The sequence below is a fragment of the Abramis brama genome (assembly GCF_963993115.1).
Source record: "Abramis brama genome assembly, chromosome: 1".
NCBI lineage: Eukaryota > Metazoa > Chordata > Actinopteri > Cypriniformes > Leuciscidae > Abramis > Abramis brama.
The window spans coordinates 54,159,325-54,184,841 of record NC_139963.1 but is presented as its reverse complement, the minus strand read 5'-3'; the positions used below and the strand labels follow the sequence as shown (position 1 = coordinate 54,184,841).

Below are 25,517 nucleotides of genomic sequence, written 5' to 3'. Positions count from 1 at the left end.
AGAGTTTGATCTAGTCAGTTTGATGTTTCATTCACACCATGAGGCTTCATGAAGTCAGAACAATATGAACTTTAAACAACACAGTTTTTACAAAATAAACTGAAATTACTAAACTTTTACTTTCTATTTTTTACTAAACTTTTACTTTCAACTATTACTGTCTGGAATAAAGAGAAGCGGTGTGTAATCCTTGTTGTTATTTTTGAGTAATTATGGGTAACACTCTAGAATAAGGTTCATTCGTCAATGAATAACTAAAAGAAGGGTTCAGCCTTTGAATTGGGACATCCTTCGTCGCGCCGCTGTGACGCAATCGCACTTCAAATGCCACCACCACCAGGTGAGGAGAGCAGTTTACGGTATTTCTCATATTTACACAACTTTCAAACACACTTTATACAGTTTGATTAAGCGACAGACTCATTTCTGTGTTGTTTTCATCGATCGCAGCGATACTTGTGCGTCTTTTCTGGCGTCTTCCTACTGAAATAAACATTTAGTGCAGCAGCAGCGAGCATGAGGAGAATATGTTGAGTTCATTCAGTCCTGAGCGATTTTGTGTTCGTTTGTGTGATTGTCTCGATGTTTGCAGTGAGAACTGTTACTGAATATCAAGTCAAAAGTTAAAGTTTGAGATCTGTGAGTCACAGATCTCAAACTAGACTGTGAGGGGAATGGGACTCGATATCAAGTGTTGCTGCTGCCGTTTTATTTCTACTCTTAACATCTTTGGATTAAATTTGGTATTTCTTTACTTTGCGTTGTTAAAATAGACTGGAAAAGATACCGCTAAATACTTTACATTGAGCATAGGGAGCCACGTACGTGAGACAATTTAAACCTATACATGCAAAAAATAATAATATATATATATATATATATATATATATATATATATATGAATATATATGAATATAGTTTGACATTGTACATAGTACAATAATGTTTAAACATTATTGTTTTGTGGTGCTCTTTATTTTAATAAAGGTTTTATGATCATTGTCAGTTTCTGCACACAAAACTGTAACATGTTAATGATCTAATTACATTATTGCAATGAATGTAATTAGAATGTTGAAAGATATTGAGATTCATTTGGACATTTTATGGTTTAGTAGGGTAGTTATTTACCTGAGTGTCAACAGTGTTTGTGTTATTGATGTTTTATCCATGTCATATTGTGAAAAATAAGAGTATTGTCTTTCAATAGAGTTGTTTTACAGGCTTTTATCATCTATCCTGACTCAAATAATGTGTTTCTAACAGCAAACACTCAGAATAAAGTGAGATGATCTGCTGATGATCCTGAATGGCTTGTTGAATGAGTGTTGATAGTCTGAGGTTCATCAATATTAACAGATCTGCTGAAAACACTCTTTATTTCATGACAATAGTTCCTGTTTTCACCTCATTTATTATGCTGATGTCTTCAGATCTCCTGTAAATTGACACTTAAAGCTCATTTCATTGGTGTCAGCAGACTGAGGGTATTTGTTGGAGACAAATCTGTAGATGTACTTCTGTTTATGCTTATAACTGTTTTTCTTACCATTGTTTATACATGGAAGATTTTACACTATTTATATTCTGTTATCCATGAGCATAAAAACAAACTCGGTAACTGATATATTTTTGATTTTGCTAGATTAGCTCCTCCCACTGTAATTCACCATCAGTGAAGCTCCTCCCACTGTAATTCACCAATAAATGCTGGAATATTCCCATCAGCTACAAATGAATACGAGCATCAGGAAGAGCTGAAATCTGCAAAGACTGAGTTTATTAAAGAGGACAGTGAGAACACGAGTGATCCAGAACCCTGCAGAATGAAACACACTGAAGATCCTGAAGAACAAAGAGGTTGGTGTTTATTCTTCATTCATTCATGATGCTGAAGAACATTCATGTTAGAAACATTCAAGCACTTCATCACATTTAGATAAACAGTTCAACTATTAAATGGTTACAAATGTTTTTTGTTTGTTTTCAACAAATGGTCAGTAAAGGGAGGTTTGAGAAACTTGAGCAAAACCAGATTTGTAAGTAACGTTGTATAGTATGTCATAAATAACAGAATTTCCCATTCGAATGGGAGCTCACACTTTTAGATAAACAGTTAAACTATGAAATGGTAAAAACAGTTTCATTTTTGGTTTCAAAAATGGTGATTAAAGCGAAGTTTGAGAAATGTTCACATTGATTGTCAACATCAGGTCAAACTAAATATTATTATACCTCTTTTATTTTACATTTAAATCTGGTTCACATTTTCTGCATCCATGGGCCAGTTGTTTAAAGGTAAGATGATCGGATTTTGGTTATCGGATTGGATCAAATCTTGAAAATGGGTTGTTCAAAAGGGAAAGAAGGAATCTGAAATCAGATTAGATCATGGAATCCAATCCTAGTTTTAATCTGGATCAAACCTTCAGTTTGTGTTGTTCAAAACTTGTCAATGACTGACATTGAATGAGATTGCTGTCTGTTATTAAAAGTTTCACCCTTGATATCCAGTATCATAGGCTATATACATTTCAAAGAGTTTGATCTAGTCAGTTTGATGTTTCATTCACACCATGAGGCTTCATGAAGTCAGAACAATATGAACTTTAAACAACACAGTTTTTACAAAATAAACTGAAATTACTAAACTTTTACTTTCTATTTTTTACTAAACTTTTACTTTCAACTATTACTGTCTGGAATAAAGAGAAGCGGTGTGTAATCCTTGTTGTTATTTTTGAGTAATTATGGGTAACACTCTAGAATAAGGTTCATTCGTCAATGAATAACTAAAAGAAGGGTTCAGCCTTTGAATTGGGACATCCTTCGTCGCGCCGCTGTGACGCAATCGCACTTCAAATGCCACCACCACCAGGTGAGGAGAGCAGTTTACGGTATTTCTCATATTTACACAACTTTCAAACACACTTTATACAGTTTGATTAAGCGACAGACTCATTTCTGTGTTGTTTTCATCGATCGCAGCGATACTTGTGCGTCTTTTCTGGCGTCTTCCTACTGAAATAAACATTTAGTGCAGCAGCAGCGAGCATGAGGAGAATATGTTGAGTTCATTCAGTCCTGAGCGATTTTGTGTTCGTTTGTGTGATTGTCTCGATGTTTGCAGTGAGAACTGTTACTGAATATCAAGTCAAAAGTTAAAGTTTGAGATCTGTGAGTCACAGATCTCAAACTAGACTGTGAGGGGAATGGGACTCGATATCAAGTGTTGCTGCTGCCGTTTTATTTCTACTCTTAACATCTTTGGATTAAATTTGGTATTTCTTTACTTTGCGTTGTTAAAATAGACTGGAAAAGATACCGCTAAATACTTTACATTGAGCATAGGGAGCCACGTACGTGAGACATTTATTATGCTGATGTCTTCAGATCTCCTGTAAATTGACACTTAAAGCTCATTTCATTGGTGTCAGCAGACTGAGGGTATTTGTTGGAGACAAATCTGTAGATGTACTTCTGTTTATGCTTATAACTGTTTTTCTTACCATTGTTTATACATGGAAGATTTTACACTATTTATATTCTGTTATCCATGAGCATAAAAACAAACTCGGTAACTGATATATTTTTGATTTTGCTAGATTAGCTCCTCCCACTGTAATTCACCATCAGTGAAGCTCCTCCCACTGTAATTCACCAATAAATGCTGGAATATTCCCATCAGCTACAAATGAATACGAGCATCAGGAAGAGCTGAAATCTGCAAAGACTGAGTTTATTAAAGAGGACAGTGAGAACACGAGTGATCCAGAACCCTGCAGAATGAAACACACTGAAGATCCTGAAGAACAAAGAGGTTGGTGTTTATTCTTCATTCATTCATGATGCTGAAGAACATTCATGTTAGAAACATTCAAGCACTTCATCACATTTAGATAAACAGTTCAACTATTAAATGGTTACAAATGTTTTTTGTTTGTTTTCAACAAATGGTCAGTAAAGGGAGGTTTGAGAAACTTGAGCAAAACCAGATTTGTAAGTAACGTTGTATAGTATGTCATAAATAACAGAATTTCCCATTCGAATGGGAGCTCACACTTTTAGATAAACAGTTAAACTATGAAATGGTAAAAACAGTTTCATTTTTGGTTTCAAAAATGGTGATTAAAGCGAAGTTTGAGAAATGTTCACATTGATTGTCAACATCAGGTCAAACTAAATATTATTATACCTCTTTTATTTTACATTTAAATCTGGTTCACATTTTCTGCATCCATGGGCCAGTTGTTTAAAGGTAAGATGATCGGATTTTGGTTATCGGATTGGATCAAATCTTGAAAATGGGTTGTTCAAAAGGGAAAGAAGGAATCTGAAATCAGATTAGATCATGGAATCCAATCCTAGTTTTAATCTGGATCAAACCTTCAGTTTGTGTTGTTCAAAACTTGTCAATAGGATTTGGATAACTTTGATCCAAAAAAACAGGATTATCCTGATCCCAACAGTTCAAAAAGTTTAATCTGGATTAGGGTTGGGCGATATGCTCCATTTTCATATTGTCCTATCATCAGCCTGTGAGATCGGCGATACACGATATTATCGTGAGGGGGGCGGGGCTTACTTATTTGATTATTAACTTGCTTATTTACTCATCAATTTGCTTGTTTTATTACTTTGTTTTAAATGAGAATCTTTTTCTATTTTGCTAGCAAAGGTGGAGTGTTTATTAATAGGCTAAATCAGGTTATTTCCTGGTATAGTGAGGTAAAAAAAGATCCTAACCATTCTTGCATATTTCAACATGTCAGCGGGAAATTTACGGGCACACATTATCCTCTCATGCCGTTACAGATGCAGCATTTTGACTGTAGGCTGCTTCTGCACGAGATCATGAGAACACGTTTAAATTTCTTGGGTCAAGAAAGAGTCGGAGTCTGCGATATGTCCTCCTACCAGTGCTCTCTCTGTCTGGATGCACTTCCCGCGCACCGCACTTCAATAAGCCCAAATAACGCGGGTTTTAAATGCCGGGAGAAATCAGAGGCAAAAATCTAAAAGTCAATCGGTTATAGGCTACACTTACTTACTTATGACTTGACTCTGATAAAGGAAAACGGGTTAATCCGTTTACATGACCACATGCATTGTCAGTTTATTCAGCATAATCGAGTTAATAACGTGCATGTAAACGCGATCATTCCCTGAAAACGAAAGCAGAAACGGACTGCGCTTTCGCTGCATTAACGGCGCGTTCTCTCAGAGACTACGGTGGATATAACGGTAGGCTACAGCATCTTAATTTACTGACTTGATATTTCTCTTGTGGACTTACATTATTGACAGTGAAAAAATTAGAAGAATATTTCTTGTTAAACAAGTTTGAAGTTGCTTGTGATTTTCACAGATGGCAGAGTTTCACAGATGCTTCGTGTAGCCTACTAAAGACTTTATTAGGCCTAGGCGGCCTATATAATTTTATTGATATTATTATTATAATGAATATTTTGTAATTGTACTGTTTTGTAATTGTAATAGTGTTATTAGTGTCATTAAATATTTTGTTAATGTGCTATGGAAACAAAATACTGACGAACAACGATGCCGCGTCTTCATCTTGGCTCTGTATAAGAATGATGCATCTGTTAACAAGCACTCTTGACAATTTGTGAATGGATCACCTTGCAATTAAATTTCGTTGTGGGATGTAGTTTTTTTTAGTCTGTTTTAAAAATATTTTCTTTGAGGAGTCCTCATACGCGCGCGTCGGTGATGTCGCATGTGTGGTTATGTGGTGATGTCGCAAGTGTGGTTATGTGGTGATGTTGTTATGAATTTAGGCAAGGCAAATATAATTGTAGTTCCTAATTAATTTAATAACTATACTAGCTTCATAATAATAATAATGATTTAATACATTAATGGGAAAACGAGCCAATTATCGTATTGATATCGTCAAAGGCATCTGCCATCGGCGATATCTCTGTCTATCGTCGATACACGATACTATCGTCTATCGGCACAACCCTAATCTGGATCAGAATGATCTGGATTTGGAAATCCCATGTTTTGCTATCCAGGATTAGGTAATCCATCTTACTTTTGTGCTGGTTTTTCAAAGCAAAATTGGATTGGATCACCCTGATCTGGATCTAAACTTTTTCCGATTACCAAATCTGGATTACTGGTGATCTACGGAAGCCCCTAAGGGACATGGTCATGTAAAAAATATGAGATGGGGAAAAAAAATATATTTCAATGCTTTTGCGTTCTCTCAGAAAAGTTTCGTATAGCGTTCACCAGAAAAAACTTTTTGTTCGCTTGCAAAGATCTTTTGACTGGTTCATCTCTTATGATTGTGCCAATGTAGTTTACAAACAGTGATAAAACACTTTGAATTAAATATAATATTTTTGTATAATATTTTTTAGAATCCACCTTGAAATCCTACCCCCTGTTGGGATCAGGATAATCCTGTTTTTTTGGATCAAAGTTATCCAAACCCTACTGACAAGTTTTGAGCAACAAAAACTGAAGGTTTGATCCAGATTAAAGCTGGGGTAGGTAGGAATGGTCTAAAAAAACTTATTTTTCAAATTTGTTTAAACTTTATGTATATATCAATACATAATTAAAATGTAAGTACTCTGAAAAAGAAAGTACAAAAATCGAGTGTATGTAGACCTCTAACGACTGTTTTAAAGACAGCTCATTATTCCCATTCAGTCCACCCCCTCCCGTTCTGGGCTCCTTCCAAAGCCACGCCCCCAAAACACATGAACGCGCGACTCCGACCACTGAGCTGGGGTGGGTTTCCCGAAAGCATCGTTGGCCAACTATGGTCGCAAGTTCCGTCGTTACCAATAGAGTTCAATGGACATTGCGATGAACATGCGACCATAGTTGGCCAACAATGCTTTCGGGAAACGCACCCCAGGATGGCTGGAAAACGCATTATTTACCTGAGATGAGCGGAGAGGAAGGAGCGCAGTGCATATAGTGACATCATGTCAGAATCACATGTAATAAAAAAATCTAACTTTATCATGAATATAAACAAATAAGATGTATTTTAGTAGCCTACTCACTATCAAGCTAGCATATCGATATTGGTAAAGTTTAAAATATATATTTTTTGATTCGCTAACGAGCTAGTTATAATAACTATAAGGCAAAGCTAAAAACAGGTTGCATTGATACACGTTTTTCCATTTCCATTAGTTGCACTGTGATGAAGATGAATTTCGTGTAAGATTCATAACATATAGTGTTAGGCCTACTAACTGTTAGCTGTTAAACATGTATTTTGTTATGTAAAGTTCCCCCCACAGCGGAGCCTGCCGTGAGCGCGCAGTCTAGTAAACATGCAGGGTCACCGATGACGGCGGATAAACAGTTATGGCACATTCACTGGTAGGGACGAAATGCTTTACATTGACTGGCCTGCCCATACTTTGACTACAAACTTGGTCCTCAAATCATTACGTATTATGCAATACATGTAATGTAACTTTATAACGTTGCACTCTTTCTATGAGTTATAAATAGCTAGTAAGATAATATAACGGTAACTAACGTTGCAGTAGGCTATGTAAATAATTATTCTAGCGATATGTAATGCTAAATAAGGTTTGCTAGTACATTATTTCAGCAACATGACAAGCCAGTGAATTAGCAGGTTTCAATTGTTGCTTTGCACAGTGCATGACATTTTATCTGTATGTTATGCGGCTAGAGTTTTAACACTGAGTCAATGGGCTCCGACGGGCTTGTTTATCGTCATCGGTCTATTTCCGTTTACCTGTCTTTGTTGTATGAGCAGGTTCCACTCGAGAAATTGCCAGTTTTGGTTGTTTGTCCGCCATTAGCACAGCTGCTGGTAAGGGTGTCACAATCTCGATCTCGATCATCGAATCAAAAAATGTAATCGTTGATGTTGCCACGCCCCATTTGTCACGTCAGCTCGGCTTGCCTGTAATAGGTAAAACTCCTTTTCTCGAGAATATTGAAGCCTTTATTTTAAAACGCATTGCAGCTGCACAGCGAGAGCATCATAGCTCGTCTGAGCGAGCTGGCTGTGTTGCGGCAACTGCACGAATCTATGGCGAGTTAGCAGTGGCGTGCGGTCCAACGGGAGCGCTTGGCGCCCTGCCAACCTCGAGCGGGCCAATTTGGACGCGGCTGAAGTGTATACATTCAGAGAAAACTCGACAAAGGACTTTAGGTTTAAATCGACTGAAGCGAAGTACCTGATATGAGCAAAATAGCACGGCAAGGCAACGCAGTACTCGTTCCCTTATCTCTAAAAGGGAACCGAGGTTACGCAAGTAACCAAGTACATTCCCTTACGAGAAGTACATTCCCTTCTCTCGTACTGCGTTGCAAACGCTGTGGGAACCCAATTTAAAACACCGTGCTATTCGCCTGTGACTACTCTGAGGAGTCCAGGGAGCCCCGGGACTATAATAGGCAATAGATTATATTGTTTAAGTTTCCAATTGACTTAAGATACAGTATAAGTTATTGTTACATTATGTTGTTAATAAACTTTTTAAATTTGACAATGCAGTGTGTGGTACATTGCGAACAAAGGTCAGATATTATTATATTGCATAAAAATGGCATAGTTTGTGCTTTCAAATTTTTTTTTTTAAATCGAGAATCGAATCGAACCGTGACTTTAGAATCGAAAATGTAATCGAATCGAGGATTTGGAGAATCGTGACACCCTTAGCTGTTGGGCACACCGGCAATCTTGATTTTGAATGACGGTATGCGCTGTGCAAGAGAGGGGTGTGATCAGCGCGTACGCGAACTTGATTGACACTGCTAAGACACTCCTCCTGGCTCTGATTGGTTGTTTCTGACCGGGAGCGGTGTATTTCTGCAAATGGCAATAGGACTACTGGGAGGAGCCAGAGGAGCTTGATTTTATCACAGATTATCTGTCTCATATTCTACTGTCAGGACATAATGACAGTTTTAACAAATATGTAAAAAATTAATTTTTACAAAAGTTACCTACCCCAGCTTTAAAACTAGGATTGGATTCCATGATCTAATCTGATTTCAGATTCCTTCTTTCCCTTTTGAACAACCCATTTTCAAGATTTGATACAATCCGATAACCAAAATCCGATCAGCTTACCTTTGAACAACTGGCCCCAGGGGGTAGGATATCAAGGTGGATTCCAGGAAGAAAATGTAGTAAAACTTTAAAATTGGTCAAAAATACAACATTTGTATCATGTAATTTACACACACACTCATATTTTGATTTTGATTATCTTAACTGTTAAAGTAATACATTAAAAGTAGACATAGCCTACATATTAAGCCTTTCGGTAGCCTACTGTAAAGTAAAAAAGAGATTTTGGCGCCATTAAATAATCCCCAAACAGCTGTAAAAATCAAACAAAAATATTATATTTAATTCAAAGTGTTTTATCACTGTTTGTAAACTACATTGGCACAATCATAAGAGATGAACCAGTCAAAAGATCTTTGCAAGCGAACACAGTTTTTTTTGGTGAACGCTATACGAAACTTTTCTGAGAGAACGCAAAAGCATTGAAATATTTTTTTTTCCCTATCTCATATTTTTTACATGACCATGTCCCTTAGGGGCTTCCGTAGATCACCAGTAATCCAGATTTGGTAATCGGAAAATGTTTACATCCAGATCAGGGTGATCCAATCCAATTTTGCTTTGAAAAACCGGCACAAAAGTATTTTAATATAAAAGTATTAGGACTAAATTAAGTAAAAAAATAAAATAATTTTTTAATGCGGTTAAGTGCTCATGGAAGAGATGGGTTTTCAGATGTCTTTTGAATGTTGTCAGGGATTCTGCATTCCGGATGAGGGTGGGAAGAGCGTTCCACCAGCATGGAACTGTGAATGAGAATGTTCTGGAAAGTGATTTTGTGGCTCTCTGTGATGGAACCACGAATCGTCGCTCGTTGACCGATCTTAGGCTTCTGGTAGGGATGCAGACTCGTAGGAGTGAGTGAAAGTGAGCTGAGCCTGTGATAGATCTGTAAGCGAGCGTCAATGCCTTGAACTTGATGCGAGCAGCGTGCGGTAGCCAGTGCAGAGAGATGAACAGAGGAGTGACGTGGGCCCTCTTGGGCTCGTTGAAGACAAGACGAGCTGCAGCGTTCTGGATCATCTGTAGAGGTTTGGTTGCACATGATGGAAGTCCGGCCAGAAGAGCATTGCAGTAGTCAAACCTAGAAATGACCAGGGCCTGGAGGAGAAGTTGAGTTGCATGCTCCGTTAGGAAAGGACTGATCTTCCTGATGTTGTGCAGTGCAAACCGAGCTGTCTTTGAAATGTGATCTGTGAAGTTCAGCTGGTCATGCAATATCACTCCAAGATTTCTGACCGACCTTGATGGGGTGATTGATGATGAATCTTGCTGGATAGTGAAGTCGTGCTGTAGAGATGGATTGGCAGGGAGGACGAGAAGCTCAGTCTTTGCCAGGTTGAGCTGCAGGTGATGTTCCTTCATCCATGCCGAGATGTCCGCCAGACAGTTTGAGATCTGTGCAGCTACTGTGGGATCATTTGGTTACTGATAAAGTTGTATTTCTCATAAATTCTTGAAGTTATTAATTCTTCTCACAGTAACTTTGGTAACAGGGTTGATAAATGTGATCGACACTGAACAGTTTGTGTAAAAATTAAAACATTTTCTTTCATTTCAGACCTGAGTGAAGTGAACGAGGAGGAACATCATGTCAAACCTGGAGAAAAACCTTTGAGTCGCTCAAAGACTAAAAAGACATTTTTAAAGAAAAGAAGAGCCAAGAAATCTTTCACCTGCACTCAGTGTGGAAAGAGTTTCACATGCAAACAAAGTCTTGAGATTCACATGAGAGTTCACACTGGAGAGAAGCCGTTCTCATGTGATCAGTGTGGAAAAACATTTCTTTGGGCATCAAACCTGAAGACACACCTGACGGTTCATACGAAGGAGAAGCCACATTCATGTTCTGTGTGTGGAAAGAGTTTTTCACTGCTGTATAGTTTACAAGTACATCAAAGAATTCATACTTGTGTAGGAGTTCATATGTGTTTTGAGTGTGAGAAGACTTTTACTACAGCACAATGTTTAAAACTGCACCAGAGAATTCACACTGGAGAAAAACCTTACAAGTGTTCACACTGTGACAAGAGATTCAGTCAGTCATCATCTCTAAAAAGACATGAGAGGATCCACACTGGAGAAAAACATTACAAGTGTTCACACTGCGACAAGAGATTTAATATATCATTAAATCTGAAAAACCATGAGAGGATCCACACTGGAGAAAAACCTTACAAGTGTTCACACTGCGACAAGAGATTCAACCAGTTAGCAAGTCTGAAAGCCCATGAGAGGATTCACACTGGAGAAAAACCTTACAAGTGTTCACACTGCGACAAGAGATTCAACCAGTTAGCAAGTCTGAAAGCCCATGAGAGGATCCACAGCAGAGAGAAGCCGTACATGTGTGATCAGTGTGGAATGAGTTTCGCCTTTAAAAGTGAACTGAAGCGACACATGAAGATCCATGCAGAGGTTTGTTCAGTTATCTTCTATCTTCACTCATATGAAAAACAATTACAGTCTGAAATCACAGTGAGTAGTTCATCTTTAGATGTTGAAAAACAGACTAGTTAGTTTCTTATCAGCCAGAATGAGCGACTGCACATTTTGTTGGTTGATCTCACATAGGGTTGTATGATTTTAAATAGGGGGCTTCTATTATGCAAAATTCACTTTTACATGGTGTTTGAACATAAATGTGTCTTGGCAGTGTGTGTGCACAACTACCCTATATTGATAAAAATCCACCCAGTGCTTTTTTTTTAATCCCCATAAATCATAAGTACTGTCTCAGAACAACCCGTTCTCAGATTCGGGGCAAGGTGAGTAGATTTGCACAAGCCCCTCCCACAACTGTTGATTGACACTGCAGTTTTAGCATAGACCCGCCCCGAGTGAGCTAAACACACATGCTAGTCCAACATTGTTTCCACGCTTGAGCCCCTGTAGACAAGAATGTCTCTTAAGCGACTGAGGCGTTTTGATGTTGGATGTAAGAATGAACTTAGCAGTCTTCATTTACTGTCGTTGTTACTCTAGGATGGATCTGTACCAACTGTTTGTGATCCAGCTTACAGTCTCCGGAGCGATACTGGTCACGGCAGAAATGAAAGGGAGAGTGTGCTCTTTAATACAGTTCATCAGAGTTGTTTTGTGGATATGAAGTTTACCAGTTTATTAAGCACCCCCTGAAAAGGTGTGTATATATTTGTTTGCTGTTAGTTGTAATGAGTGTTTTGTGTAATTCGCTGTGTATGTTGATGATAATACAAGGGCGTGAGAGAGTTTATGGATCAGATTTAACCCTCAGACGGTCCTCGGTCATTTCTGACCGATAAATTTTCTGTTTTGAATTTCTAAAAATCACAGCTTCATCGGAATGTTATGAAACTTGGTGACTTTTGTGGCATTAGGTATGTGAATACAAAAAAAAATTGAGGTCATGATCCGAGCATGCTAAGTGGTCGTAAAAAAAATAGTGACGATTTTGGTCTTCGGTCAGAAATGACCGACCCATAGGAAATGAATGGGAAATTGACAAAAAAAAAAAAATTCTCCGAATTTTTGTGTGTACAATCTACAAATCGGCCTCAATCCTAAAAAAAAGTACACCGCTGTAAAGGGGTGACACTCTACAACATCAAGAATACAAAAAAGACACACCCACCCACACACACACACATACACACACACTTTTATACACATAAACACCAATAAATTTTGATTACAAAAAATCTATTTTGAATTTTTAAAAATCACAGCTTCATTGGAATGTTACGAAACTCGGTGACTTTTATGGCAATAGGTATGTGCACACACAAAAAAATTGAGGTCATGATTCGAGCATGCTAAGTGGTCGTAAAAAAAATAGTCACACTTGTGGTCTTCGGTCAAAAATGTCCCCCATAGAAAATGAATGGGAAATTGAAAAAAATAAAAAATAAAATAAAAGAAATAACAAAATGTAATATTATTTTACAAAAAGTGTTATAATTGAATGAATTGCATTTTTTGTTACAAATTCTGTACAAAAAAAAAGTAAATGTGTCCATAAACAGCTGGGGAATTCACATGCCTCTCCATAGAGAACTGTAGATGCCATCTAGTGGTTACACCCTGCTCCTACGCTTTTCCTCCATACTCTCACCAGATGGTGCTAATCTGCTTCAAACATTTTTTTTTTGAAGGCCTAGACTCTATATTAAACTAAAATACTGTATAATTTTTTTTTTTAAAAATACATATATTTATATAAATTTTTTAATTATTTTCAATGGCAAAAATAGACCATAAATATTGCATAAATATTAATAAATTCAATAAAATGATCTCAAAATACTAAATTAAAAAGAATAAATATTATAGAACAAAAATAAATTGCATTGGTTTTACTGGGATGGAGGAAGTTTCATTTTTAGGCCTCCGGTCACTTCTGACCGGGAAGGCCCAGCATGTGACTGGAAAACGAAGACCGTCTGAGGGTTAATCTTCTTAGACGGTGTTTATTCAGTTCTTGCTGTGATTTTCTGGAGTAAAACTGACGCTTCATCTTTTGTGGGATGTACAATAAACTTCATTAAACTCATCAGTATATTTTTGTCCTTCATTCGGACTGGTTCGCTACGACAAGCTTGTATTAATAGTGGATAAAAGCAGATAACAAATAAGTTCTAACCGTATACCGGTTCTATCTCCATAGAGCATATTCTCTGGCTCTGTGGGCATTATTGTCCGACTCCGGGTCGAAATGAACACCGCTACTGAGAGTTTCTGTTTTGATAATATCATTCTGTAAGATGAGATTGTCCTGACACTGAAGCGTGAGCTTGTGAGGCTCCGCCCTCTGTGCCGGCAGCAGCTGCTCATTTGCATTTAAAGGGACATACACAAAAACGGCGTGTTTTTCTCAGCCCCAAAAAGTGACAATTTAAACATGCTGTAAAAAATTATCCGTTTTTCTTTTGAGCTAAACATTCACGTACACACTCAGGGGCATCAGAGACTTAATTTGCATCTTGGGGAAAAGGAGCATAATAGGTGTCCTTTAAATAGTACAATACAATATTGCTTTAGGTGTGTAAAATAAAAAGTAAATAATATTTAATCTGAAAATGACGACCGCGGCCATAACACAAGAGAGGACCATAGACAACTCAGCTCGTACAATAGGGGTTTATTAACAAAATGATATAGACATAACGATAGGAAAATGAACCGGGGTAAGACACAACAAGAGAGCACACAAAACCGCCGCCGAACACCCCGCCCGCCACGCAGGTTTGGCCGCTTAGACTTCTTATGCCAAACACACAGGATCCACAGGTGCCGGCAATCAGTCCCTAATAAAACAAAGACACACATACTCGCCCCCTAGAGGACAAACCGAACATAACATGGAACAAATGAATCACAAATACATGAATATGTAACACCTTCACCCCCAAAAGTGAACCTTCACCTTTTTCATTATCTTTCTAGTTTACACCCCTAACCCACCGGGGACAGGGCATCAGCCACCAGATTATCCTTACCTCGAACGTGTTTGATATCGAGGTCATATGGTTGTATCGTCAGACTCCAACGCATAAGACGCTGATTAGTGTTGCGCATTGAATTCAAAAACAGAAGAGGATTGTGATCACAATACACAACAATAGGATGAGAGCAAGTCAAATAGACCTCAAAATGACAGATGGCGAGGACTAAAGCCAAAGCCGCCTTCTCAATAGTAGAATAATTCCTTTGGGCAGCAACAAACTTCTTTGAAAAGTAACAGACAGGGTGTTCTACCTCATCAGAACCCCTCTGCTGGAGAACAGCTCCCGCACCCACGTCACTCGCATCCACTGCGAAGCTAAAAGGTCTTAAGTGATCCGGTGCCATCAAAACAGGCGCTGAAATCAACAAGGACTTAACATTCTCAAAAGCGCTCTGACACGAGTCTGACCAGTGAAATAACGGCTTAGGACTTAGCAAATCGGTAAGGGGTGAAACCACAGTTGCAAAATTTTTACAGAACGCTCGATAATAACCGACCATCCCTAGAAAGCGTCGCAGTTGTTTTCGATCGACAGGTGATGGAAACTCACAAATTGCGGTAGCCTTTGCCGCAACTGGACGAACCTGTCCCCCACCAATCACTTTACCTAAATAAATTAGGTTAGCTTTACCGAATTCACATTTACTTAAATTGACAGTCAGATTTGCATCTGCCAAACTGGAAAAAACCTGCCTTAGCAAGTTCAAATGCTCATCCCAGGAAGAACTGTATAAAACTAGGTCGTCCAAATAGGCTTCACAACCAGTTACACCAGCCAGAACAGTATTCACGAGTCTCTGGAACGTGCTAGGAGCATTTTGCATTCCGAAAGCCATTACCCTATAATTAAGGAACGCATCAGGAGTTACGAACGCTGAAACCTCCTTAGCACGATCCGTTAAAGGTACCTGCCAGTATCCTTTTAACAAGTCCAGTTTTGAGACGTATGTAGCGGAACCTACACGATCTACACAGTCATCTACTCTCGGCAACGGATAACAATCAGCCTTGGTTACAGCATTTACTCGGCGATAGTCAGTGCAGAATCGATAACTACCGTCAGACTTCTCCACCAGCAAACACGGTGAACTCCAGGGACTAATACTAGGCTCTGCGATTTGATTCTCTAGCATATACTGAACTTCCTTATCCAAAAGAGATCTTTTAATTGGATTAACACGATATGGATGTTGCTTAATAGGTCGAGTGTTATGTCCCACATCTATATCGTGCTCTATAACAGACGTTTGAGTAGGAATATCACCAAACAATATCAAGAAGTTCTTCACCAATTCCAAAACGTCAGTTTGTTGCACAGCAGACAAATGTGATAGTTGACTAGACAATGTTAGTAACACTTCAGAATTTCTCAACCGACCCTCAACTACACATCTAGAAGGTCCCACCTCTTCATACAACGGTTTCTGTACAGCCAAGCATACAGCAGCAGTCAGGTCATCTGTTTTTATGCTGGAAGGAACACATTTCAGAGACTTCTCCATACTCGACTCCCTCTCATGATAGATCTTTATCATATTAATATGGAAAACTTTGGAACTTTTACGGCGATCTGGGAGATGAATAACATAATCACGGTCGGAAAGTTTCTTTTCCACTACATAGGGACCACTATACCGGGCTTGCAGCGACCCTCCCAGCACAGGTAACAAAACCAGCACTTTGTCACCCGGTCTGAAACTTCGTTCTCTAGCTTTCTTATCATACCAGACCTTCATTTTACCTTGTGCTTTCTCAAGATTTTGTTTAGCTAATTCACGGACTCTATGAAGACGGGTACGAAAATCAGTAACGTACTCAGGAAGAGACTTACATTTTTGATCGGATAGCCAACTTTCTTTCAGGACTGTCAAAGGTCCACGCGGAGTATGGCCGAAGACCAAATCAGCGGGACTAAACCCGAGTGATTCCTGCACTACCTCACGTGAAGCAAAAAGTAGCCATGGAATTCCCTCCTCCCAATCTCGTTCTAGCTCGAAACAGTAAGAGAGAAGCATAGATTTCAAGGTCTGGTGAAACCTTTCTAATGCGCCCTGACTTTCAGGATGAAACACAGATGAAAAATTATGTTTAATGTGGAGACGTTTAAGCACTTGCGAAAACATACGAGATGTAAAATTAGTACCTTGATCGCTCTGGACTACTTTCGGTAAACCGAACAGTGTAAAGAACTTAACAAGTGCTTTAGATATCGTTCTAGCCGTTATAGTATGTAACGGTACCGCCTCAGGAAAACGTGTAGTCCCACACATTATGGTCAGCAAGTATTTACAACCGGACTTTGAACGAGGAAGAGGCCCAACACAATCAATGATTATGTGCTCAAAAGGTTCAGTCACCACAGGAACCGGAAACAACGGAGCAGGAGGAATAGTTTGATTAGGCTTCCCAACCATTTGACATGTATGGCAAGTCTGACAATAGCGGGACACATCTTTCTTCAAACCAGGCCAGTAAAAGTTACGCAAAACTCGATGCTATGTTTTTCTTACACCCAAATAACCAGCCGTACCATCATGAGCCACACGTAATATCATGTCTCGATAACCCACCGGAGTCACAATTTGATCAACAACATTCAAGATATCAGACGAGTTAGAAGGCACCCACTTTCTCATCAATATCCCATCTCACTCATCAGCAGTAGCATCGAGAGGTGACGATACAACTTCAGGTGGCACATTTGAACAACTCCACACACTGCCTCCAGCTAAATCGTTTCCCAAGATGAAAGTTACGTCAGGAATGGGCAAAGACGAACGAACACCTACTATCACATTCCCTGACACCAGTGTTGTAATGTAACGGAGTACAAATACTTCGTTACTGTACTTAAGTAGAAATTTCACGTATCTGTACTTTACTTCGCTATTTAAATTTATTTCAACTTTCACTTTTACTCCACTACATTTCCTAGATAAAATGTATACTTTTACTCCGATATATTTCCACAAAGCATCTTCGTTACTCGTCACTACAAAATAAAATCAGAAGAAATGTGTGCGACTGCAATAAGGGAGGTTTGGCGAATCACTCCGCACGGCGCGCGCTCTATTTCAGCGTAATGGTTGTTTGTTGCCATGCCAAAGGAGGAGGAAGCACAACTGAAACCGCCATGGAAGCACAAGCACCTACTGGAGGACCTCCCGTTATCGTAGACGACCACCCTGACACAGAGCTGCCAACTCTCACGCATTCACCGTGAGATACACGCAATTGACACTTTTCACACGCTTTCACGCCACACATCCATTTTCTCACGCACAGAAAAATCGCGAAGCAAAGAGGACACGGAGACCGACAGATTAGACAGAGCAGGTTACTTATGATATAAAAAAAATCTCAGCTTTTTATTACGAAATTCAAACAATAAATACCGTTTTGGCGCTTGTAAATGTGTCGTGACAGATCACTAGCGCACGTGAACCGATCATCTCTACTAGCTAATAGTAAATAAACACGAATGAACAATGTTAAAAGAAACAGTAGGCTACAACTTACCGAAATGTATCATACATAATATCGATCAATCAGTGTTTTTCAACCGCGGAAAGGGTCAGTAAAACACCTGGAGAACAATTATGTCACATAACATTTACCTCAGGAAAGCCATTTGATGACCATAATATAGGCTATAGCACGTTAGTTGGCTAGAAAAAAAAGAGCTATAGAGAGTATTTAGCTAAATATGTGTACTATATTACATATTTATTATATTTTTACTTGTATCATTAAATAAAGTTGTTATTATGATAAAAAACGCATTATATTTATATCTGATAGGGCTCTCTGTATGTTTACAGCATTAGGTGAGATTTTTTTTCTTGAGAAAAATTAATGCCTATCTTGTGTACCTAATATTTATCCAAATTAGTCAATATTGCATATTGTGATGCAAGATTTTTTTTTTTACATCCCAACAACTTCCCCACCCACCCCACAATAAAGCCACAATAAAGTTCACAATCAAAGTTCTAACCGTTTGCTTTAAAAAAAATAAAATAATAAAATAAAATTACTTTTACTTCTACTTCAATTACTTAAGTACATTAAATATCAGAAAATTACTTTTGATACTTAAGTACAGTATATATCAGATACTTTAAGACTTTTACTTAAGTAATGTTCTAAAAGGTAACTTTCACTTCTACCAAAGTCTTTTTCTAGTATGATACTTGTACTTTTACTCAAGTATTGCTTTCCAGTACTTTATACAACACTGCCTGACACCAATTCAGAGTTCAAGTGAACACAGTGTAACGGAACTTCTATAACTCCCATTTCGAAACCTCGAACTAGAGCAAAAGTACCAGTAGCAGTCTTCTCAGACAATGGTAATACTCCCTCCAAAATGAATGACAAAGCAGCCCCAGTATCTCGGAGGATGCTAACTGGCACACACTCATTAGAACTAGACACAGACACAGTTCCACTATTCAGGAATGGTCCATATCCAGCCTTCTCGGGCTGAATCATGAAGTCAGACGAAAGAACAGATTTCGAAAGAAAATCACCTGAAATCAAACCAACAGACTTTGGGTTGGACTTCTTTTTAAGAATGGGACAGTTTGCAATTAAATGTCCAAAAGCTTTACAATAAAAGCAAGCCCTGTCATCATAAGGAACGACTGTTTTATTGCCAGATGATCTTTTCAAACTTAAAACTGATGAAGAAACAGGAGATCGGTCCCACGACTTCTCCTTAAATGCTACCTTATGCGTCAGCACAAAGTCATCAGCTAACATAGCAGCGTTGTGAAGCGTCTCAGCTTTCTGTTCATTTAAATACGTAGAAAGAACAGCAGGCAAACCATTTTTAAAATCTTCCACCAACATCAGTTGTCGCAACTGTTCTCTGCTTTCAGCTTTTTTGGCCGCGCACCATCGATCAAACAATATCTCTTTCTCATGCACAAACTCCACATAAGTCTGATCAGAAAGTTTTACATAATGTCTGAAACGCTGTCTATACGCCTCTGGAACTAATTCATAGACTTTTAGAATTGCTGATTTCACGGTTTCATAATCTGCTGCTTCGTCTATAGTCAAGGCAGAGTAAGCTTCTTGTGCCTTACCAGTGATTACGCATTGCAGTAATAAACACCAAAAATCTGCAGGCCACTTTAAAGTAATCGCAACTCTCTCAAAATGACTAAAGTATTTTTCAACATCCCTTTCGCAAAAAGGAGGAACCATCCTCCGATTTCGTCCCACATCAAATTCAGAGACAGCAGCACCCTTCTTAGTGGCCATTTCTAATTCCATTCGTTTTAATGCAAACTCATGATCCAATTCATGTTTTCGTAACTCTAACTTTGCATTTTCAAACTCCAACTCTTTTTCTTTCAAAGCTAATTCTCTCAAACGAATGGCATGATCTCCCATAGAAGGACCAGCCGTTTCCTCTGCTAAGGGCCTTTCTAGAATACCCAATTTAACAAGATTACTTTTCAGTATGCTCCGCAAAGTTTCCTTTAAATTCCTGTCCTTAGAAGTTATTTCTATTTTATAAAACTCTGCTATCTGCTACAACTGCTCCTTTGTATACAATGAAAGCAATTCTTCAGAAGGAGATTCCTGAAAAATATCCACCACCGAAGCCATTTCAATAATTTATCCGCACTCGAATAAACGAATGAATATCAAACGTACATGCACGTATGCAAACAACTTGCTCTCACTAATTAACGATCATTTACGCAACCAAACAAACGCGGCTAATAAACAAATTGTAACTAACAGCGATCCCACAGAACAATGTATTTACCCTATATGCGAGAGGTCCCGGGTTCAAATCCCGGACGAGCCCCCAATTATGTTACGACCGCGGCCATAACACAAGAGAGGACCATAGACAACTCAGCTCGTACAATAGGGGTTTATTAACTCTTCCGAGTCGCCGATCACGCCGGCGTGATCAAATCACATGACCAGTTTAAGACGTTGAAGCATAAAAACAAAGTCACGTTGAGCGCTGCTGTCCACTTCTGTCGAAAGTGCTGGCTTGAAACTCTATTTTACTTTTTGTTTTGTGTTGATAGACCAAGTAAAAACGGAGATATGATAATTTAAACTTTATATATATTTTTTTTTGAAAATATTGACGCGTCCGTAAAGGAACGCAAGATGGGATGCGACAGGCGTTGCATTTATTCTCATAACTTCGTCGGTTTTTGTCATAAAGCAAAACGGAGAAAAATGTGTGAATCTGCTGACTCTGTTCTTCAGGTTGCACATTTTAGGGAGTGGAGGAGGAGCCAACTGAGCAAAGAAGTGAAATTGTAAGGCGCCCGCGGGAGTCGGGAGATTGACGGAGTAGACAGAGAGACATATATATAGAAAGAGAGAGAGTGAGATATTATTGCTAGTTTTTGGAAAAGTTTGAATAGATTTTGAGAGTAGTTTAGGAGTAGTGTAGATAGTTTAGGTAGTTTAGGTAGTTTTTTGTGGAAGGAAAATGAAGCGAATGTCTTTGGTCTCATTGTTGACAGAAACTGTTTTGAGGAGTAGCACAGATAAATAAAAAAAACTCACCTGATATTCGTTGTAAATAGTTGTATATATAGTTTGATTTTGTGTTTATTTTACCTTTTGTATAGTATATTTGCACTTTTTAGGAACCCCTCTTACTCAAGGAAGGAAAGCCCTGTAATGTAGCTGTCTGTGTAATTGTACATGAAGTGTTTTGTAGAGTTTCTAAGCAAAAAAGAAAAGAAAAAAACGCCTATTGCCACACCTGCTTTTTGCTGTATATAGTTAGATTTTATTTCAATTTTACCTTTTTTATGTTGTATTTGCACTAATTGGGAACCCTCATGCTCTGGGAATGCAAAGCCTTAAATATAGCTCTCTGTATAATTGTGTGCATAAACTTTTAAAAAGTGGCAAAGCAAAAAACAGAAAAAAAACTCTATGGCTACACTCGCTTTTTTTTTTGTAAATCATATTTTTTTTTGTATATAGCTTGATTATATCTGAATTTTACCTGTATATGTTGACATTTACAACTTGTGTTTACATTTTAAACCTTTTAAAATGCTTCATTGAGCATGTTTGTGTTTTTTGTAGTAAAAAAACTATAATTTTTCTATTCGGATTTTGTGTTTTTTGTGTGATTTTGGGTCCAGTATGTTGATACAGTACATAAAAGTGAAAAAATAATTGTCTGTTCATATAGGTGATGTTGTGCTGAAAAAAACAATACCAAACATTGGTATGGTAATTATTTGTTTATGTCGCAAAATAAAAATAAAAAAAAAGTACTCAAAAACGGCCAAAATAGCCCAAGACTCCGAAGAGTTAACAAAATGACATAGACATAACGATAGGAAAATGAACCGGGGTAAGACACAACAAGAGAGCACACAGAACTCACAGTTGTATAAAATCAAGCACTAGGCATGCAGACGCTTCTACAAACATCTGTGAAAGAACGGGTCACTCTCAGGAGCTCAGTGAATTCAAGCGTGGGACCGTGATAGGTTGCCATCTGTGCAATAAGTCCATTCATGAAATTTACTCACTACTAAATATTCCATGGTCAACTGTTAGTGGTATTATAACAAAGTGGAAGCAATTTGGGAAAAACAGAAACTCTGATACGAAGTGTTAGGCCACATAAAATCACAGAGCGGGGTCAGCGCTTGCTGAGGCTCCCAGTGCGCAGAGGTCGACAACTTTCTGCAGAGTCAACAGCTACAGACCTCCAAACTTTGTGTGGCCTTCAGATTAGCTCAAGAACAGTGCGTAGAGCTTCATGGAATGGGTTTCCATGGCCGAGCAACTGCATCCAAGCCTTGCAGAGTGGCCTAGCCAGTCTCCAGACCTGAACCCAATAGAAAATCTTTGGAAGGAGCTGAAAGTCCGCATTGCCCAGCGACAGCCCCAAAACCTGAAGGATCTGGAGAAGGTCTGTATGGAGGAGTGGGCCAAAATCCCTGCTGCAGTGTGTGCAAACCTGGTCAAGAACTACAGGAAACGTATGATCTCTGTAATTGCAAACAAAGGTTTCTGTACCAAAAATTAAGTTCTGCTTTTCTGATGTATACTTAAAAATCATACAATGTGATCTTCTGGATTTTTGTTTTAGATTCCGTCACTCACAGTTGAAGAGTACCTATGATAAAAATTACAGACTTCTACATGCTTTGTAATTGGGAAAACCTGCAAAATCGGCAGTGTATCAAATACTTGTTCTCCCCACTGTACATACAGTACATGCATACAGGCATTCCCTAACAGCAAAGTAAGCCATAATAAAGATTCAGTGAAAAAAAATATTATATTCCGTGAAATCGACAGAATCTAAAAAAAAAAAAACGTGATAAAAGATATTTGGTTAAACTGCCCATCAGTATATATAGGCATTATATTTGCCATCGACCACCCTGCCGTTTAAGATATCGGCATCGGCCATAAAAAAAACAATATCGGTCGACCACTAGTTTGACTATTTTGACAACTGATCGTTTAATGCAATGCAATGTTTTAATTTTTGCAGATGGATATGTCCATACGCGCTTGTTCCAGTCTGAATTTTCTATATAGTACATCTCAAAATTGGGTAATCGTGATTGTTTGTTATAAGATTGTTACATGAAATTTTGGGAAGATTGCCCACCCCTAATTTGAAGATCAATGTACCTCATTCATGAAAAATTTCAAGGGGCATATTTTGTATAGCAATTGTTTACTGTCCACTGTTACATCAGGGTTCACTTTTATGGCCTTCACATTTCTCTGTTTTATTATGAGTTACTGAAAATGAATCGTTTTTTCTTTTATTTCAGAGGAGAATGAAGAATTGAGTGAAGTTGAGGAGAAAAAGCAAGTCATAACTGGAGAAAAACCTATGAGCTGCTCTCAAACCAAACAGAAAGATGTAAAGAAAAGAAGAGCCAATAAATCTTTCACCTGCACTCAGTGTGGAAAGAGTTACACAAACAAACAAAGTCTCGAGCATCACACTGGAGAGAAACCGTACACGTGATCAATGCGGGAAGAGTTTTGCACAATCAGGACACCTTAAAGATCACATGAACATCCACCCTGGAGAGAAACCTTACAAGTGTTCACACTGCGACGAGATTCAGTCTCGGAAAAACATTTTTGTGGTTTTCAGTCCTGAAGATGCACCTAAAATTGCATACAAAAGTAAAGCCCCTTTCATGTAATTTGTTGAAAGTGTTTTTCACTTCTAGAACATTTAAAAGTTCATCAGAAAACACATGCTGGTGTGAGAGAGTACATGTGCTTTGAGTGTGAAAAGATTTTTACTACAGGGAGCGATTTAAAAGTGCACCAGAGGATTCACACTGGAGAAAAACCTTACAAGTGTCCATACTGAGACAAGAAATTCAGTCTGTCAGGAATCCTGAAAACACATGAGGGGATCCACACTGGAGAAAAATCACATCACTGCACTGCATGTGGGAAGTGTTTAAATCATTTATCTTCTCTTTGCAGACATTCAAAAACCATTCACAGTAATTAAATCCTCTACAGGTCCAGCATTTTCAGGTCTGATGCCGCGTCTTCACCAAATGCAACACAATAATGCATCGAGCGATAAAATATCTGGAAAAAAATCTGTATTAACCAGCCATAACCGACATGACAAAGAAACATTATCAAAAGTTTTTACTGTAAGTAAAGTTAATCTTTGAAACCGGCAGTTTCAACTGTGAGATTCAGATCAACTCTAAGGCAGAGTTTCTCTCCAAAGAACAATGTCAAAAAGTTTTATTCTTATATATCATTTTGCTTCATGATATAAATGATATCATTGTGCATGCTTATGAGTTTTATATTATGGTCACTTGTGTATCTCTTGTAGTTTGCGTACTCTTTCATGAAGGAAAGTAAAAGCTTAACTGTTCAGGAAGCTGAGATTTATTTTTAATGTGTTCTTCACTGCTGTTTTTAAAATGACTAGTTATTCTTCCACTTACAATGTATTTAGAAAATCCATATGCAAGATATACTGTCATGTAGCCACCAGAGGGCACTCCACACCAGACTATCATTATTCACTCACAGCTACATTTCCCATAATTCACTGCCCGGACTCATCATCCCTGATTATCACATTCACTTGTGTCTCATTATATTGTTTAGTTCACCCCATATAAGCCTGGTTCACCTCATCATTCCTTGCGAAGTCTTGTACGTTATTCCACTGCATTTCTGAGCATTTCCTTTGTTGTCGTTGTTCCTGGTTCTTGATCTCTGCCCGTGTCCTGGTTTTCCTGTTTCTGCCGCACCCTCTGAATTTGTCTGTCTGTTGGATTGCCTGCCTGTGTATGACCTTTGCCTGGATTTTGATTACGATTCTGTATAACCCTTTAAATAAAACTGCATTTGGATCCTCAACCTTCATGTCTCGGGGCAGTTCATAACAAGGGCTGTGCAATCTAATTTTATTTTCGAGTCTGGCTTCCAAGGATTATGAAAACAAGATGTTTTTTAAGTAAAGCGATATATTGTAGAAAATCTGATGTGTCAGTATATTGGATCCATGCAGTAGTTCTTAAAGGGATACTCAACTTTAAAATTAAAATTCTGTCATCATATACTCACCCTCATGTTGTTTCAAACCTGTATGAATTTATTTCTTGAACAGAAAAGAAGATATTTAGAAGAATGTCAGTAACCAGACAGTTTCTGGTCTCGTTGACTTCCATAGTAGAAAAAAATATATACTATGGAAGTCAATGAGACCAGAAACTGTCTGGTTACTGATATTCTTCTAAATATCTTTCTTTCTGTTCAGCAGAAGAAAGAAATTCATAAAGGATTGAAACAACATGAGGGTGAGTATATGATGACATAATTTTCATTTTAAAGTGACAGCAGCCTAATACAGCTTGAAGCTGTCCATGTCATTAATGGTAATCAAACAACAAA

At 38.2% G+C, this 25,517-nt stretch overlaps 1 protein-coding gene across 6 annotated transcripts; it reads left to right on the top strand.

Moving 5' to 3' along the window:
• Positions 1 to 286: 286 nt before the first annotated feature.
• Positions 287 to 24,981, top strand: LOC311067138 (uncharacterized protein). Of its 6 annotated transcripts, none has more exons than XM_084088767.1 (6): positions 307 to 359; positions 1,646 to 1,860; positions 3,606 to 3,820; positions 10,671 to 11,527; positions 12,095 to 12,251; positions 23,402 to 23,519. In XM_084088767.1, exons 3-5 carry the CDS (start codon positions 3,787 to 3,789, stop codon positions 12,245 to 12,247), a joined length of 1,044 nt encoding a protein of 347 aa, XP_083944893.1. In that variant the 5' UTR covers positions 307 to 359; positions 1,646 to 1,860; positions 3,606 to 3,786; the 3' UTR covers positions 12,248 to 12,251; positions 23,402 to 23,519. The 6 variants fall into 6 exon arrangements, with proteins under 6 accessions (XP_083944894.1, XP_083944895.1, XP_083944893.1 ...); XM_084088765.1 differs by having other exon boundaries at positions 316 to 340; positions 3,689 to 3,820; positions 23,402 to 24,981; XM_084088766.1 differs by having other exon boundaries at positions 316 to 340; positions 23,402 to 24,981.
• The last annotated feature ends 536 nt before the right edge of the window (positions 24,982 to 25,517 follow it).

Excerpts from the sequence above, each read along its gene's own strand:
- LOC311067138 (XM_084088765.1), top strand. The coding sequence starts at position 1,827 with ATGAAACACACTGAAGATCCTGAAGAACAAAGAG. Across the intron at positions 1,861-3,688 it reads AGATCCTGAAGAACAAAGAG|CTACAAATGAATACGAGCAT; the intron begins GTTGGTGTTTAT and ends TATTCCCATCAG. Across the intron at positions 11,528-12,094 it reads ACATGAAGATCCATGCAGAG|GATGGATCTGTACCAACTGT; the intron begins GTTTGTTCAGTT and ends TTGTTACTCTAG.